An 18,359-nucleotide genomic window follows, 5' to 3' on the forward strand; every position below is an offset into this window, starting at 1 on the left:
TCCCCATATGTTTTGAATGCGGCACTGCTCTCTTCGCTGTCACAGGACTTAATAGCAGTGTCTACAGTGCAGCGTTCATCCTACACTGTCGCTAAACAAAAACTAATTTTGAAATGTTTTGAAGCAGAATTTACACAACTTGATATAATCCAAGACTGCGGAAAAGTCTGCCAAGTCAATCGCCTCACGATCGGGGATCGACAAGCCAGGTCTGGAGCAGCCGCGTCGCTCCGAGGGCGCTCTGTTTGACAGTCATGGAAGTGAGGAGCAGCGGCTTGCCTCAACTTTCCCTGAGACAAGATTAGCTTTGTTTGGGAACAAATGCTCTGCAAGGTTAAGGATTATCCATCTCAGTGTGCACAATGGCGTCTGTTATGGTAAGTGCGCTCGCTTTTATACAGTCTTTACGGCTTGTGAGGAAAAGGGTGGGTTTTGATAAGTTGCATGACTGCTAATAGTAAGTTAGCTGAGTTGGCTAATTTGCTAGCTAAGTTTAAGAGGATTTGCTGCTCGGGACTGTCACAAACACTTTGGGTCCTCTCTCTCTCTCTCTGGTTCATTCAACATTGACATGCGAGTTTGTAAACTATTGTAATGCTCTTGAGGTCTTCGTACGGTGTCATTACCCTGAAAATCAAAGTTTCGGGTCAACAGACATGGATTTTAGGACTCTAATTAGCACCAAGTTCATCCTTAACTTGCGTTTACCCATAACAAACCTGTCACCCTCACCAGACCTTTCCTAGCCTTCACATAGTCCAAACAGGGACTACAATTGAACCTAGATAGGTAAATAGATGGATAGATATTTTTTTGATCCTGGAGGAACTTTAGAAATCCAGTAGCTCAGTACAATAAATACACACAATGCTGTAAATGCACTCAGTCCCCATTAGAAATCAGAAATGCACACCATATTTGTAGCCTACAGTAAAATAACCTGAGCATAAAACAATGGCCCATATACCACACATTAGCCCAAAGCACCTCCATAGCCTGTAATCCTGACAAGTTAGCTTGTGCATGAGAAAAACACAATAAAATACAAAATAAAATAACATAAAAAACAAAACAAAACACATATCCTGAAGAGATGGCCGCACTATGTACATAAACAAGGCACTGTTGATGCAGTAACTAAATGTTTGATGCAGCATAGAAGGATAACACAGTATATGTATAATAGTGCAAAAAACAGTGTGCAGTGACAAAAACAGTTATTAATGGACTATTTCAGATGAGGTGATGAAAGTGTACAAAAATAAAGTGCCTGGCAGTAAACAAAGTGATGCAGTGACTATGACAGATATCAAAGTGACTGTTATTGTAGGACAGAGTTCACGGTGACAAAGAATGTGCAGTGCCAGTAACAGATGAGTAAACTGTCGACGAACAGCAGCCAACTGCCAAGCACCGCTGTTTTCATAAAAGAGGAGAGAAAAAGCTGTTTTGGCTCGGCTAACTGTGAATATTGTCTGTTGTAGGAGGACCCCGCCCTCGAGAGACACTTCAAGGGGCACAAAGATGCTGTTACCTGTGCAGACTTCAACCCCAACTGCAAACAGCTGGGTATTTAGCTGCTTACAAATTTATGATTTCTATACCCTTAGGAAATATGGCTGTGCAATTAATTGTGTGTACTCAGATATTTTATTTATAGTTTATTTCTTTTCCTGTATAATATCTGCCATAGTTGAAGATAGTCAGTATGCCAATATAAAATTATGAAGTGTGATACTTGTGAACTTTTCCCAAAGTCATTCATGCTGCTATTAAAGATTACCAAATCTAGGATAATAATTGTTTTTGTAACAAACATGTATTTCTGTATTTACTTTAAAAACATGCAGTTAGGCTATATGACAGGTTCTTGTCTCGTCTCTGGCTGTGACAAACATGGAACATAAATGCAAACTGAATTGACCTTGGGCAGATGATTACCATATCTTATACTTCAATTCATTGCCACTCTCAGCTGACTAATGTGGTCAATATTTATTGTGTCATTTGTTTCTGAATCTCTGATCAATCTTTTTCTTAAAATGTCCCTCCAGCCACAGGGTCTGCGGATAAGAGCCTGATGATCTGGAACCTGGCTACCAAGGCCAGGGCGCTGCGCTTTGTGGGTCACCAAGACATCATCACTGGGGTGCAGTTCTCCCCTTTTGGTGACCTGGTGGCCACTTGCTCCAAAGACAGGACAGTCCGACTGTGGACGCCTTGCTTGTATGCTCAAGTCACTTAAAATACATTAATCACCATCACTATATTTGCCAAGTACAGTAAAGGTACATGGAACAGTCTGTTGCACTAGTAAAGAGGTGCATAGTAATTCATACATTTTTTTTTATATTGCAACAGTTTCTTGTGAATTAAATCACAGTGAAATTAATATTAATCTATTTGTCATTTTGATGAGGGCCCCTGGCAACCCCCTTAAGGACCACTGAGGGTCCCCAGACCTGATTTTGAAAACTGCTGCTGTAGGCTGCACTTATTATTCAACAATTACACAATGTTCAACATTCATTATGCCACACTTTGAACATTTGTCAACTGGGTGGAGTCACATAATTATATGAACAGGTGCTCATCCTCCAGGCTGAGACCAGCACCAAAAAGCTTTGTGCAATTTAGCTTTTGCTTTTTATTGCAAGATTAAAATTAAACAGTTTGACTACAGATTGAGATAAATCTGCAACAGACGTGTAATCAACTTGGCCTACTGAAAATTCTTTCTTCTTATGTTACAGCACATTCTCACTGTTTTGTTGTGTGCCGGTGTCTCTTGCAGGAAAGGAGAGTCAGCCGTGTTCAAAGCACACACGGCGACCGTTCGCAGCGTCTGTTTCTCCCATGATGGCCAGAGACTGGTGACAGCATCCGACGACAAGTCCGTCAAAGTGTGGAGCGTTCACCGGCAGCGCTTCATCTACTCTCTCAACCAGCACACTAACTGGGTGCGCTGTGCCAGGTAACCAGCAGCACAACACCATGACACCATGTGGTGTGTGTGTCTGTGTGTCTGTGTGTGTATGTGTGTGTGTGCGCCTCAGTTTCTGTTCATTAATCTGCCAAAGACAAATTTAGTCAGAACTTGGTGTCTGCTTGTTGGAAATTGTAGATCCTGCACTGTGGTCTGCTCAAATAGATTATACAGGTGAATGAACAAGAACTTTCTCTTAGTTTATAGTTTTCTAAAAACGAATATTGAACACAAAGTAGGAATATTCTTTTACTCTTTGTTTATTTCACTGTGGTGATGTTCCCTGATTTAGTTTCCAACCAATCTTTTCTGTGGGGATGTAAAATTAGTTTACATTGCATATAGAGCAAACAATGATTTTAAAGCCTAGAGTTTGTTATTTTGGCTAACTGCAATGCAGGCTACACAGCTGTTGAATTTAAATACATAAATAAATAAATAAATAAATAAATAAATAAATAAATAAAAGTATGGCCTTCATGCCAGATTTTCAGAATGTTCCGGTTACACAGCTGCTTCATTCATTTTATTCAGCTGCTTAGGCGGTAGCTTTATATTCTTTTTATGAATATAAAGCAAGGCAGTGCTGAAAAAGTGTATATGTGCTTGCCCTTTGATACATAAAGGTCAGAAAATGTGCTATACCATTTCCTCTCTTTCTCACTACAGGTTTTCTCCTGATGGACGGATCATTGCCTCTTGTGGCGATGACCGCACCGTCCGGCTGTGGGACACGTCCACCAGACAGTGTATCAACTGTTTGACAGAGTATACAGGGTAAGTCCAAGCACATTTCTCTTAGTTCACTCTCATTAGTCTTGCTCCTCATTTTCCCAGCAGTTTTTGATTTTGTTTTAGTGACTGAAATTTTGCTGTATTATTTACTTACTCCATTGTAGTTTTGTTTAGTTGGTAAGGTCTATAAACATTATAGTTTAGTTTTTGTCTTGTCTCTCTGCTCGGTGTGTATGTAGATGGCACACTAGATGGCACTGTCGCATATTGCATACCGTTGCTGCAGGTCACTTACTCCGTTGGGTGATGCCTTTACTATTCCAGATCAGCAACGTTTGTTGATTTCAACGCAAATGGCACCTGTATTGCTTCCTCTGGAGACGACAGCTCGTTGAAAATCTGGGATCTACGGACCAACAAGTTAATTCAACATTATCAAGGTGATTTGAGGAGTTGCACTCCAAAAATAAAGGCATCCCCTCATTTTCATTATTCAACTTCTTCAAAATGATGAGAATCCATTCTGTAAAGATGCTTTCATTTCATCAACTAGGCTTAATTTATTTACCATGGGGTGCTATAGATTGTTTATAATTGTTTTGACTTCATCCGGCCCTGTAAATTTTGAATCAGTCCACAGTGCGGGGATCAACTGCTTTTCCTTCCATCCGTCCAACAACTACCTGATCAGCGCCTCCAGCGACAGCACTGTGAAGATTCTGGACCTGCTGGAGGGACGCCTTATCTACACCCTACATGGACACAAGGTGGCGACAGAGCACTGCTGAGCTAGTCCACAGACAACAGAGGCTGTGTCCCTCTTCTTCACTGATGATTGTTTGTTTGTGACTGGAAGTGTTTTTAGCCACATTAACTTTCCTCTCTTTCAGGGTTCTGTACTGACAGTGGCCTTTTCAAGAGCTGGCGAACTTTTCGCCTCAGGAGGAGCTGACGGTCAGGTTGGTGCTCCATGACAACATAACAACCTTGTGTTCATATGTCCAGCCATAGCTTTGGAAAGAATGTCATTGTAGCACTAACACCTGAAAGCGTCCTTTACTCTGACAATTGACACACTAGTAAAGTGGCTGGACTGTTGAATGAACATGTGGTTTTGTACATGTACAAATATGCAACCTTGTTTTAGCTGATACATGGGCCCTGATATCAGTGCACCCTTTGAAATAATTAAATGAAAAATGTTAGTAACCTTGGGGCACTGGGAGAAAACTTTGGTCAAAGAAGCGCTGCTGGTTCTATGGCTCCCCAGGTACTAATGTGGAGGACCAACTTTGACACCAAGTCTTACCAGGATGTCCTGCGCCAGCACAGTCGGAGGTCCAGCCCCGACCCACCACCCCACCTGACTGACATCCACCCTCGAGGACCCCACCTTCACCTCCCACAGCCATCCACCATAGAGGTCAGTTCAATTTCACTTCACTTCAAAGGAAAGGGAATTTGGTTTGCAGATGAGGTTTACAGAAACACATCTGATAATATGAATCGTTGTGTTTTAGTAAAATTCAGTAAGTGCATCTGTAAACAGATATTTTTAAATTTAAATATTCAATGTACTACCCAAAAATCACAGCTTGAATGAATACTTCACTCGAAAACAGTAGATTTTGGTTCAGTAACTTACACCAAGTTGTCTTGAATGTCCAATGAATAAAGTTTTTAATTGCATGTGTCATAGAGAGCAAAGGCTAGTTTTGTTAGAATGGAGTGGATTGGCAACTTTGACAAACAGAAGCAAAAAAGATATGAAAAAGTCTGTTTCAAATTCTTAAATTCTTTGTGCAGCGTAATACAAGATCCTGACTCCTCCTTTGTATTTTCAATATGTCTCAGACCACTGTACGTTCACTAAAAAAATTGGTAAATAAAGCACGTCCTGCTTCAGAAAGCATCAGTGTTGCCACTTAGTGAGTAGAACATATTGGAGGTGCATCTTCGGTTCTGTGAACATACAGCCAGTTGTGCATAGGTTCTTGTGCATGAGAGAGCATTTTCCAGAAGTGGCTTATTTAAAAATCTTTTAGCCAAAGTACATTGATTTGGGGCATACTGAAGATATAAATGGAGAGTTAAGACTTGGATTACACTAGATGAACAGTTTTTCAAAATTTGAAACTGATGTTTTCAAATCTTATCTTATCTATTCTAACAGAAATGTCTACAGTTTTTAGAAACTTTGTTCTCTGTGAGGCGTACAGTTATAAAGTTTATCCATTGGGCATTCAAGACAAATACAAAATATGTCGATATACATGTCTCTTTTTGGGATTAAGTATTTCTTTAAATAGCACCGCACCGCTTTTGCACGGTAGAATAGTAACCTTTATCTGTCAGACTGACCAGTGGACATCAGAGGGGCTGTTCTAAAATCACTGGTAAACTCCAGTGGCTTGTTTTACAGTAAAGATCAACATTAAGAAGGTACCACTTTATAGCAGAGAGTGAGTTAGTGGATCAATACAGTACAAACACTAGAGTCCACTACATGTTCACTACTTGAGGGCTCTTGATGGAATTTCTGCCAAATCAGCTTTTGTCTAGAGTCTTGGCTTAATTGGTGTTGTTATTGAGACAGATAGTGGAGCTGTGGAGGATTTTTTGTAGAAGACTGAAGTTAAGGGGAAGGAGTTTAACGCTTTGTGTCAGCTTCATTCTTTTTCTCCACAGATCAGTCCGACAGTGGCCGATACCAGGTCTATCGACCCTCATGTCATCGAGCTAGGCCAAGCTGTTTACAATACCATGGTAAGCCATCAAAAACCTCTCGCCAATGACATATGTGACTGAATATTCATACTGAATGAGACATGGTGGGGAAAGGGAACATGGAAACCCAAACAGGGAGATAAGAGAAGAAGTCTATCCATTTACTGAAAGCAACAGAAAACATAAAGAAATAATGTTGAAAGAGTAAGTAAAGTAAGGCAAGCAAAAGCTGAATAGATACACAGGTAATCAAAGGAAGCAAGGAAGCAAACTGCATGACAAATAACACCTTCAGCAACAAGGACACCGCTGAAGTCAATTGAAACAACAGCACCAGTATCTACCTGTCAGTCATGCTGTCAGCCAACAGAATTATATTGTTTCACAACAGCCATAAAGAATGGCTGGGAAATTCGCATTGTCAATTGTGTAACTAACTAAAAAAGCAAAAGAAAAGATGAAAACAAAACAGCAACAACAACAACAAAAAGAAACTGAGAGATGACATGATGGTTTATATCTGGTCATACCTTGTGAACACCAGGTGGCACTGCAGACCAGTGGCTGCAGCAGAGTCTCAATGAGTGCAGTCCCAGTGTCTGTACAGTGACCCATTTGCTTATCAGTGAGGTTGTGATGTCAGGAGGCTACAAAACTGCTGTTCATGTTTTTTCAAACATCATGCAACATCCTGTTTTACACACTGTCTTGCCACAAATCTACTTGTCAAAAGAAGAGAATATGTGTTTCTTTTTTTCCCTGCCCAAAGAGTTCAGATCAGACACCGCTTGTTTCTCTAACTTCTTGCCTTGTTTCTCGCACTTGTGTATGTGTGTGTATTTATTTATTTATTTATTTATTTATTTATTTATTGAGCCCAGTAACCCACTGGATTTCACTTTTGAGTTTTCCAGACCATGTGTGTATCACTGTTTCTTTGTGGAGTCATCTGGGCCAGCAGGCCCTTGGTCAGGCCTTGAGCCAAAGTAGCAAGTTCAAATCATGTTGCAAGTTGAAATCCTGGATGTGAATTAGTACTATCCGCTTACTTCACAAATGCTGATCCTGGATAATCATGTAGAAACATGACATTGATGTAGGTGGACTTCAATGTACAGATTTAGTGAGTGAAATCTCAGTGACATCAAGGAAATGAGGACAGCTGGTCTCTGTGTCAAGATACAGGTCCAATGGCAAAATATGAAGTAGCAGAGCGCTCAGGCATTTCTGTGTCCATAGCTGACCTGTATTCGTGGATACCTGTGTTGGCCTTCCCTAATCTTTAAACATTACCAGAAGTTACTGTATGTTTCTTCTGTCCAGATTAAGGCTGGGCTACCTGAACAAACACCGAATGCAGGATAATAATGATTTCTCAACCCTCTTTCTGGCCACAGTTCTAGCAAAATCAATGACAATATATGTCTCAGTACTAAGTGATGGGAAACATGGAAATGAGAAAATGATGAAATGATAAATCTGCCTCAAAGAGGTGTTTCAAAAAGTCTCTTAAACTGGCAAGGCTTGAAATCCTTGGCGTGCAGATTAAGTTGAACAAAAATCTTCCTTCATTTCAGGGTCCAAGGTTGGATTTATTTCTTATATTCATAATGAGATTTTACCAAAGACAAATGACTTTTGATTCTTTCCCATTGAACAATAAAGATTAGCAACTCATGATCTGACCATCCTTCATTTTTTTGAACCTTGTATGTAAATCTGAAATGAAATGAAAATTTGTTGAAAGCACTGTGTCCACATATATTTCAAAATTAAATTTCATATCGGATTGGTTGTGTTCAGTGGAAAAAGCTTGCAGCCCTTACTTCTCTCTCTTGGTATCTTGTTCAGTGCCGTTGGCCGCAGTGTGGGAGGAAAGCCCTGAATGGGCCAAGTCAAGTGGAAGTCATTTAGAATGATGACGGCCAAGTCAGATAAGTGGCGTCAGTGGATGACTGCAGTGAACATGATTGCTGAACAGCCATTCATGTCTTGAAGTAGTTCTGATGGTAACATGGGACCGTATGGTTCCCTAATGGCCCTTTTCCACTAGTACCTACTCGGCTCGACTCGGCTCGGCTCGACTCTACTCGCCTCTACACGGTTTGGGTGGTTTTCCATTACAATTGAGTACCACCTCACCGTGGGTGGAGTCGTCATAGCAAGGCGGCGCACCATCCAGCTCCCTCTGGATTCTTTGGGCCGCCACCAAGCACAGAAGAGTCTCCACCTCTTCATTTGACCGCGGTACCGGTTTGCTTGCCATTTTCCGACTTTGCTAACTTCAGTGATGATCAATGCGCACGCTCGCTGTTGCTGTTTTTTGTTTTCGTGCAGGAGTCACTCTCGTCACTCTGCGTCCAATCAGTTGCCTGCATGGCGTTTACATCACATTTTCAGCTCGACTCAGCTCGCTTGGAACCCCGGCTGAGTAGGTCCTAAAATGGGACCTGCTACCAGGTACTACCACGTAATGGAAAAGCTCTCAAACCGAATAGAGTCGAGCCGAGTAGGTACTAGTGGAAAAGGGCCATAACACTGTCAGATTCAGAGCTTCAGTTCCCTGTGTTGCCCAGTGGGTAGAGCAAGATGCTAACACCAACAAGTTTAGTGTTTGTTCTAACCATTTACCCAATCAGGACTGTTCAGGTAATGGCAGATGGCAGAGGCAGACATTTTCATTGAACTGAAGAAGCTTCTTGGATCAGAACTGATGCCTCTTTTAGAATCTACAAACGAATCCAGTTGCCCTCAATTCATATAAATAAGTGTTGATTGATACAATGCCCAGTCCATGATTTCTGTGGCAGCTTTTATCTATTTACTTAAACAATTAGTAGATACTAAAGTATTTTCAGTATTCAAAGACACTGTTAAGACTTGTTATAGGTGAAGGACAATCTTCTTGATCGATTAGGGGTTATGTTACTGGTTTTGCAGATACTGAAAAGTTTTTGCACACCTGAAAAAGGCTTCAGTAAACAGGGCTTCAGTGTCTGTTTGGTCTTTCCTGGAAAAAAATTCTCTGATGTCAGTCAAAATGTAGCTTTGCCTTCACAATAAATGTCTTAGAGCAGTATGCTTTTGTGTGGATACTTATAATTTGTACAGCACTAAGGTTGATGTACATATAATCTTTCCAAAAGATTCTCTTGTGCCCAGGAAAATGTTTCGTTTCACCTTTGCGGCGGCAGCAACAGTAGTTTGTTTGGAATAAATATGAGAGCATTTGGGTAGTTTGCATTTGCAGAGCATGTCTCCACAAACACCAACTTGTAATGCAAAATGCAGGGACTTTTATTGGTGCATGATAGGCTTTATCAGCATTGTGTTTATTTGTTTGACATTAGATAAAATACATGAATTATTTAAATGTAAAAGTTCTGTACTGTAGCTTTAAAACTTTTAGTGTGATTATCTTCACTTTCCGGCTCTTATTGTGCCGTCCTATGCGGCAAACCCCAAACCTATCCGGCACCTTCCGAAAGGTAAAAAGAGCCATTAAAAAGTATCTGCGAATACAGCTTGACTCAGGGCTGCTCTGCACTCAGCAGCAGGGTCTCTTTCAGATTCCCGTGCTTCTTTCCCCTCCTCTTCCTCTTTCTTCTCCTCCTCCTCTTCGCTGAGTGAGGTTGTCTTTGCCGCGCTCCCTGTACGAGTTGCCCAAGCGTGGCTGACTGGAGAGGTCCATGCCTTCCAGGGGAAAGGAGAGAGAGATCAGAGAGACACAGAGAGAAAGAGAGAGATCAGAGAGAGAAGAGTGGGGAGAGGAGGAATCCACGTGCCGATGCCCGGGCCCCCGGGGGCCCCCGACTGGGGAGCAACAGCCGCAGCAGCAGCCCTAATAATAGACTAGCTAGAGCTCTGTCTGCCTGTTTAACTCATGGACTAACTCACTGCACCCTGGTCTCGCTGTCTCATGCACCCACACACACACTGATTACACACACAGATTACACATCACATACATAGATTTCACCTCTGTAACAGACAAATAAGACACTGACAGCTGCTCATTCATTGTAAGTAACTCTGGATAAGAATGTCAGCTAAATCCCTGAAATATATTAAAATGTAAAACCTTTACACACACACACACACAGCCAAGAAATACACAAATGCAAAAACACACACACATGGAGGCACACATGCACACAGAATTATATGCTCACACTTTGAAGCCCGCTGACTCGTGTGCACACTCTAATGCACACATTACAGAAATATACTCAATGAAAAAAAAAAAAAAAACATGCATAAACTCACATGCAGTCTCATTCACTTGCTCACATGCCCACTGACTCATTTGCACACTTATACAAATAAGCCCCGGAAGAACACACACACACACACACACACACACACACACACACACACACACACAGCTACTGACTCATTGAACACACATCCATCCCCTATCCCTGCCTCTTCTTGCCAGCTTGCAGCAGCCTGTACAGGCTTGTGTGTGTGTGTGTGTGTGTGTGTGTGTGTGTGTGTGTGTGTGTGTGTGTCCATGGGATCTGTTTAGATCAGTTCAGAGGAGAGGGCCCCTACTCCTGCTCCTCCTGTCAGTTCTCATCACTTGAGTCCCATCATTGCAAGTTCTCTTCCTCTTCCTCTCTTCCTACTGTTTTCTTCCCCTGCTTCTCTACTTTCATCCTCCTCCTCTCTTCATCTTCTGTCCTCTCCTCTTTCTCTTCCTTCGCTGCATGCTCTCCTCCTTTCTTCCTCTGTGGTCCTCTCCATCTCTCCTTCTGATCTCCATCCCAACTCTCCTTTTTTCTTCCTCCTCCTGCTCCTTCATGCTTTCATGCCTTTTTTCCTCATCTTATTTTTCTCTCCTTCCCTTGCCTCGTCTCCTCTTCCTCCTCCTTGTATGCTCTTCTCTTCCTCCTCTCCTTTTTTCCTGTTCTCTTTTCCAGCTTCATTCCTCCCTGTGTCCTCCTCTGATCCCTCTCATCTCCTTTCCTTCTCCCCCTTTACTGCTGCTGACCTGCTCAGAGTGCTCTCCCTTCCGCCCTGCATCCATGTTTCCCCTCCATCACCCTAATGGGTACAGAGAGACAGAAGCAGAGAGACGGGTTTGTGTGGGGGGGTTAGGAGATGCAAATTGCCAGGGGGGCGGTGGCAGTGGGGGTATTTTCCTGCACTCAGAGAGTAGCTGCTTCCATCAGTGACCGCTTTGTCCTTAATTTAAGGCCATTTCCTCTTAGTATGTGTGTGTTGTGAGCACATGGGGGTGATTATTGACTTGAAAAGCCCTTTATTTGAGTGTACCCACATAGATGTGCATGTGTTTCAGTGTCTCTGTATGTCCTGTCCTGGTTGAAACCTCACATTGCACCACACTTGAGATTGTTTGCTTGTGGAAGTGTTCGTCCAGCCTCTACAAGACAGTGTCTGGTGTGTCATTTAACAGCAGTTGTTTACTTCATTTAGGTTTTGCTCATTATTTGTTGGACATGTTGGGTGTAATCTTTAGTTGAGAAGTTCACTATGAAGTTAATTTTCATTAATTGCGATAGTGAGCTACTGTTGGAGATTTGATTTTTCATTGTTATGGTTTTACGTTACTTTTCAAAACTTAATAATGTGGCACGCTTGTGGTTTTGTTTGAGTTCAGTTTTCTTAACATGACCTGTCACTGCTTACTGTTGTTGGTCAAAGTCATTCGCCAGGGTCTATTGCAAAAGCAATATCATGCAATCATGCATGAGGCCTACAGTATGTGTGTGTGTTTTTTTAACTTTACTTTTCTTTTTTTTTTTTTTTTTTTTTTACTTGCATCAACATGGTATAGACAGCCGATGGCATCAGTTATGACATGATGACACTCATGTGACATCAGCTGCTGCTTTGTCCTCTTTCATTCAGTATCTCTCTCAGGCTCTCTCTCTCCCTGTGCTTTAGCCATTAAGCTCTGAAGTGAGCTAGTGGAATTAGCAGGGCTCAGTGACTCTGAATGGAGTGTTAGCGGCAAATGCTACGTCACTGCTGAGCAGGGGAGAAGCCCAGGGTGCCTTCAGTTTCCATTGTCACAGAGAGTAGTTTGGTAGACCACGTCTCTTGATCCTGCAGCAGCCAGTGTGTCCATCAGCTCCTGTCTATGTGTCCTTAAGTAACACCCTGAAGTACCCTGCTCACTCTTTGTAATCTACCATGGATACTGGCATGTGCTTAATATTTCACAGGTGTAGCTGTTTGGATGACATGGCCAACATACGTATATCGTTCATTTTTTCTTTTGATGGTCTAACAATTGTATCATAATAATTCATTCATTCATTCATTCATTCACTTATTCTAGAAACTACAGTTTGATGACTGTATGAAGTGTTGTTTTCAAATTGGGAATCAGGATCACTTGAAGGGGCTCCAGGCTGCCTCACATCAAAATGGGGAATACTTTAATACAACTAGAATTCATAGGAAAATATCCTTGTAATCAGACATGAGAATCCAACTGTTAAATTTACACAGGCTGCTCCTCCATTCACACTGTTCCTCCTCCCAATCCCGTCTCGTTCTGGTAAGTGATATGCGAGTTGAGTTGTACTGCATTGAGCTGAATTTAACTCAGTATTGATCTGCAGAAATAGCAAATTCGGCGCATTTCTCAATAGCCCTAACTCAAAAATAGTAAAATGTCATTAACAATAACAGTGTAAGGTCACGTGGCTTTGTGTGAATTCTGTGAATGAGCGTCCTCACAAAATGTAGTATAGCAGGCGGCCTGAGTCTCCTCTAGCTGAGTGGCAGGTGAGAGGAGGCGAGGACACACATGGTGTCAGATCCATTGCAGCGAACAGATATCAAGTAAGCTGGGAAACACATAAGGAATGACAAGCGTGAAATGAGGCCAAGGAAAACAGCGGTCTCTTATGATGTGTGTGTGAGTCTGCGCATGTGTGTGTGTGTGTGTGTGTGTGTGTGCTTTTGCACCTCTGTCTTTATGAGGACCAAATGTCCACAAAAGTTCAGCAGGAAGACAGAAGTTCTCCAAAGTGACCACATTAGGGTTTGGGCTTCAGTTCAGAACTGGGAGTAGTTTTAGTTTAATGAGGGGGTTAAGGTTTAATTAGCGATAGTGCTTTAGGGTTAAAGTTAGAATTAGGCTGACATTTTGTCTCTTGTAAAGGCTCAGGTCAGGGCTAGGTGTTGTGGAAATAGTGTTGATAATGGAGGTTTCTCACAAGCAGAGTAATACAAATGTGTGTGTACATTTGTGTGCATGCGTGTGCATAAGAAGTGATTAGATAGCAGAAGGTTAGATTTGGTTACTTACCGCCATCTCCTGTGTCCCTGTAGACGTTAGCTGTGACGCCAGTTTGACCGGACAAGGTGTCCGCTACCAACAGGTCTCTCACACACACACACACACTCACCCTAGCCTCTGTGAGTGTGTGTATACGTGCGTGCATGAGTACGTATAAGCAGACAGTGATCGCCTAGTTTTGTGTGTGTGGGGCTGCATGTCCTTCTCCCTCTGTGTGACAGCATGAGGGTATGAATGTGTATTTGTCAGGGGGATCCTGAGTAAGTGTGTATTAAGTGAGCGTGTGTTATTTTCATTTATCACTGTGATGGTGTTTGGGTGCTTTCAACGCAGAGCAATTCATGTGAGAGCATGAATGTCTGTGTAATCATGCTGCGTGTGCATATGTGTGTGTGTGTGTGTCCGAGCCCCCTCCCCCTGACCACCCTGGCTTCCTGTGCGGGAAAAGTGCTGGATATTGGATGGCCCAGAGGTTTAGATACCAGATTTAAGTGCTATAGAGGAGAACACGGGTGACAAGACACGACGGAAAGAGCTAAAGATAGCAACAGCTCCAAGGGGGAAGGTTCACTTTCCAGTGGGATGAGGGCTCTCAGAGGCTGCCTAACAGCCTCACACTCACACTCACGCAGACATATTCACTCACACACACATGCACACTGACGCACACTCCCTTACTAATACACACACAATTCTAAAAACACACATATACATACTTGCACTATACATACACTTTTTCACACTCAGTCTCCAGCACAGTCTTACTCACATTTTGACATACTCACATTCTCATGTGCACTTTAACAGTTGCCTCTAATTCGCATTCATACTCTAGTGCAAACCCTCGCTGGCGCACATGCATACACACAATGCGCATTTTATAGTTGGAACATTTGTATTGACTGAATTGGATACTCGTAGGTGCTCTTGCTCTTGTGCCAGAGTCCGCGTAAGCATTACGCGTTTAATCATTTGACGGGACGTTGGGTAACTGGAATATTGCATGACACCTTCTGACCACCCGATCGCCGCAACAGCACTGGAGTCAAAACGGAAACTCGTCCTGGGACACAGTACACGTCTCATAATGTCCTGGTTTGCCACCACACCCCCAGTGCCCATCGGCTTCAGTCTCCTTGACGCTGGCATGCGACTGGCCAAAAACTTGATCTTCCTCATCAAAGATACAAGAGGAGGGCAAGCCTTATCACTAATTCAGGAGGATTCTCTCTTTGGATTCCCTTCTGCCCCCGCCCTTCCTGCCTGTCCCCTTTCTCTTTTCTCCTCTCAACTTTTATCTTGACCTTACGCAACACTCATTTATGGGAAGCAGGCTTTTGCTCAAGGGCTGTGCCATTACAGGATACATATCTCAGCAAGAGAAGAGCTTTTTCCTCTTTTGAACTGTTGGGCTTAACGCCTTCATTCTTCGTTTTTCTGTGGAGAATCATGCATCATACTGCAAAATCACAGCTATGTAAATATGGGCTTCATGTGTGATTATTTTAGACCCTTTGAATGAGACAAATTGGACTACTTTTCTGATTTAAACCTGCAGCACGGAACTTTCCAGCTCTGTATGATTTGTCTCCCTCTTGTGGCCATCAATTAAATTTTGCTTGAAAAATACACTTCCGGGTCACTGAGGAAACTGCCTTTCAAACTTTACGTACAAAGAAAAATAGGAACAATTTATTTTTTTGAGAGATTTACTGAATTGTCGGATGATTAGCCATGCTGTAATTTAAGTTAAACGGGCAGTGTGAGTCCACATGGTGGCAAAATATCCAATATAAGTCCTGATACCTTTTTTTTGAGGAAATTAAATGGCTCTTTACTTATTTTCCTATTTAAACTGGAAAGTAGATCCAGCAGGTAGCGTCTTCAGGAAACCTCTGCATCATAGCCTTGCACCAGGTGGAAATGACCTCTTATTATTTTTTCAAATATTTGTAATTTCACAGACAAATGGATACCAGGACTCTTTTTTTATATTGGCATAATCTGCTTTGTTCATCTTGTGTTCTAAAAGTGTTATTCTGGTCCCAGTTTGGCTGTGTTATTGGAAGTGAATGGAAAGAAACAAATACAGTATTCTGTTCTGCTCTTGGTGTCAACACAGGGACTTCAACTTCATCTGTCTCAGTTCTTGCATGCCTAGGTCTTTTACAAGGACTGTTTTCAGTAGTAAAAAATGTAATGAATGCCGCACTCATGAAGCATGTTCTTTCTTCAGACTTTGACCTCTTGTTTTTGGGTTTGGCTCTCAGCATTGAGTCATTATCATAAAGTCTTGATGGCTTTATCCGTTGAGCTGTAAGAATAATTCAGCATGTGGAAGAGCCAGTGCTAAACAGCTCCCCCTCATTTCAGTTCCCACCCCTCGAAGATGGTGTCCCACAACATCCCTATTTATGTTGACTTAAATGGTGTTTTTAAACAACTCTTTAATTGCCACTAATTCAGTTGCCTTCATGCGTTTCATCTTGCGTTGCGTTCATCTTAGTTTTGTTGACTGTAAGGGCTTTCCTGTCTTCCTGTCCACCATATCCACTGCTCCATCCCTCCACATCCGACCAACCCTTTGAAAGCACTGTCCCAAAGGTACAGCCTGTACCCTGCGGGGCCTTTACTGGGAACGTGCTGACAGTCACTCCATGCAGGAGGCTAAAAATAGCCAGGCTCGTGTATTACAGGTACTGGGGACACCTGAAAGGCAAATGATGGGACATTATTTTTGCCGCTTGCATCTCTCTCACACTGCTGTTTTTATCCCTGCCTGGGGGGATGGGGGGCTGGGGCGAGACATGAGATTAGAACTTGAATGAGAGAGAAAAAAGTAACACACGAGATTTGAGTATGTTGTCATCATTTTGCCTGGGAGATCCTTGAGAGGAGATAGATGTAACAGAGGCCATTTATGATACTCTATCTACCACTAGTGGTCATCTTATCTTTTTTAAAAATAATTCCCAACTTGTTCTTTCAAACCTTGTTGTCGTCATGCAAGCATTGAGCTATTTGGTTTGCAGATTCTCTTTTTCTTCTTTTACCTGGTCCATTCTCTTTCATGTAGCCACCAGTGAAGGTCACTGAGACTGAAAGCTCCACATTTTTTTTCCTTTTCACTCTTTGTACAGCATGTTTATGTGTATCAGAAAGACCATATCCTGTGGCTTGAACTCAGCACAGATATGATCCCCTGATTAAATTACAACTTTGGTAAAGTGTCAGCTTTGAAAATTGAGTTGCACTGTTCACTACCTCTCCTCTACTGTGTATTTTGATAGAAGATAAAAGAAAGTCAAATAAACCAGTTATAAAAGTTGCTGATCTATAGAAACGAGTGTTTGCTGTGTGATGATATTCAGAAATGATGTTAAAGATGCCTGGTAGAGGTTTTGGCTACCACTGGCACTAGCTAATCAAAGTTGGTCACCACACAACAAAAATATATATCACATGGTTTTTATGCATGAACACAAAGACAAGACACATGAGTATGTCACAAGCACTGATGTGATGTTGAAGGGTTTGGAGCTTCCTTTTCACACCTCTTCACTGAGATTCAGATGTAAACATTGTAGCCTGATAAACATAAAAAATTGCGGGTAATAAATGTATTTAACATTGACATCGGGGGTCTAACAACATTACTATATGTCTGTGTGAGGGAAATTATGACCGTAAGAAAATCCACATAACTTATCTTTAAGTCATGCCCTGTGAGGTGTCTGTACACTGCTGATCAAAATTTTAAGACCAGTTGAGAAATTGCAAGAATTTACATTTTGCACTGTTGGATCTTAAAAAAGTTCTAAGTAGAGCTTCAAAATGCAATGCAATGGGTTGGATGCAGTAAGACAGTCATTTTAAACTTCCTAAAAGATCCTGAGGGTAATAGAACAAAAAAGTCAAGTGGTAAACCCAATAAAATGTCACTGGCCCTGAGCCGGAGGATCCAATTGGCTGTCCGTCAAAACACGGGACGATCCTCGGCCCAAATTAAGCTTGGTGCCAACTGCAGTCCCATAACCATCAGACGGCATCTGCGAGAGAAGGGTTTTAAGAACAAAAAACATCTTCAAAGGCCTCATCTCCTTCAACGGCACAAAATTGCCTGTTTGGAGTTTGCACTAGGGCTGAACGATTTTTTCCCCCAATATTGCGATTGCGATTTAATATGCGATTTTTTATTTTATCCTCTTTTTTTCCCCCCCAAAAATCGTAATGATTGATTTAAATTTGGCCAACACAATATTAGATACATTTTGTATACAATGTTCTTTCCCATAGGCTGGGCCTATTTGTTAGAATTAAATTAAAAGATGTATGACTTGAAATAAATGATATTTTTATTTCACTGCTCATTACAGAATACAGAAACATAAGAACAACAAATCTGTGGTTTTGCCACTTTGCATTTAAGTAATTTAAACAAAGTCACTGTAAGAAAAAGGTAGTGTAAAAAATAAAAACACAAGGCATGCACTTTTTAAACTGTGTGCAAAATTTGTCTTATCTTACTGTTCCCAAGTCAGTAACACACACACACATGACATGATAACTTAACATTGGCAAGATGTAATGTGTGCCCAAAACACCGGAGCCTCATCCATTCATTCAGCTGTGCAG

The 18,359-nt window shown here is 41.8% G+C and overlaps 1 protein-coding gene across 1 annotated transcript in view; it reads left to right on the plus strand.

The window, feature by feature from the left end:
- Nucleotides 1-106: 106 nt before the first annotated feature.
- poc1b (POC1 centriolar protein B) overlaps nt 107-18,359 on the plus strand; it is a 60,223-nt gene continuing 41,970 nt past the window's right edge. Inside the window, exons 1-10 of the mRNA XM_030053142.1 lie at nt 107-377; nt 1,485-1,569; nt 2,055-2,226; nt 2,795-2,974; nt 3,656-3,763; nt 4,046-4,161; nt 4,355-4,488; nt 4,612-4,680; nt 4,992-5,144; nt 6,410-6,487. Of these exons, the coding sequence (XP_029909002.1) occupies nt 363-377; nt 1,485-1,569; nt 2,055-2,226; nt 2,795-2,974; nt 3,656-3,763; nt 4,046-4,161; nt 4,355-4,488; nt 4,612-4,680; nt 4,992-5,144; nt 6,410-6,487 (1,110 nt within the window). The 5' untranslated portion in view covers nt 107-362. The remainder of the gene's footprint in view (nt 378-1,484; nt 1,570-2,054; nt 2,227-2,794; nt 2,975-3,655; nt 3,764-4,045; nt 4,162-4,354; nt 4,489-4,611; nt 4,681-4,991; nt 5,145-6,409; nt 6,488-18,359) is intronic.

The sequence above is a fragment of the Myripristis murdjan genome, chromosome 6 (assembly GCF_902150065.1).
Source record: "Myripristis murdjan chromosome 6, fMyrMur1.1, whole genome shotgun sequence".
NCBI classification, from domain to species: Eukaryota; Metazoa; Chordata; class Actinopteri; order Holocentriformes; family Holocentridae; genus Myripristis; species Myripristis murdjan.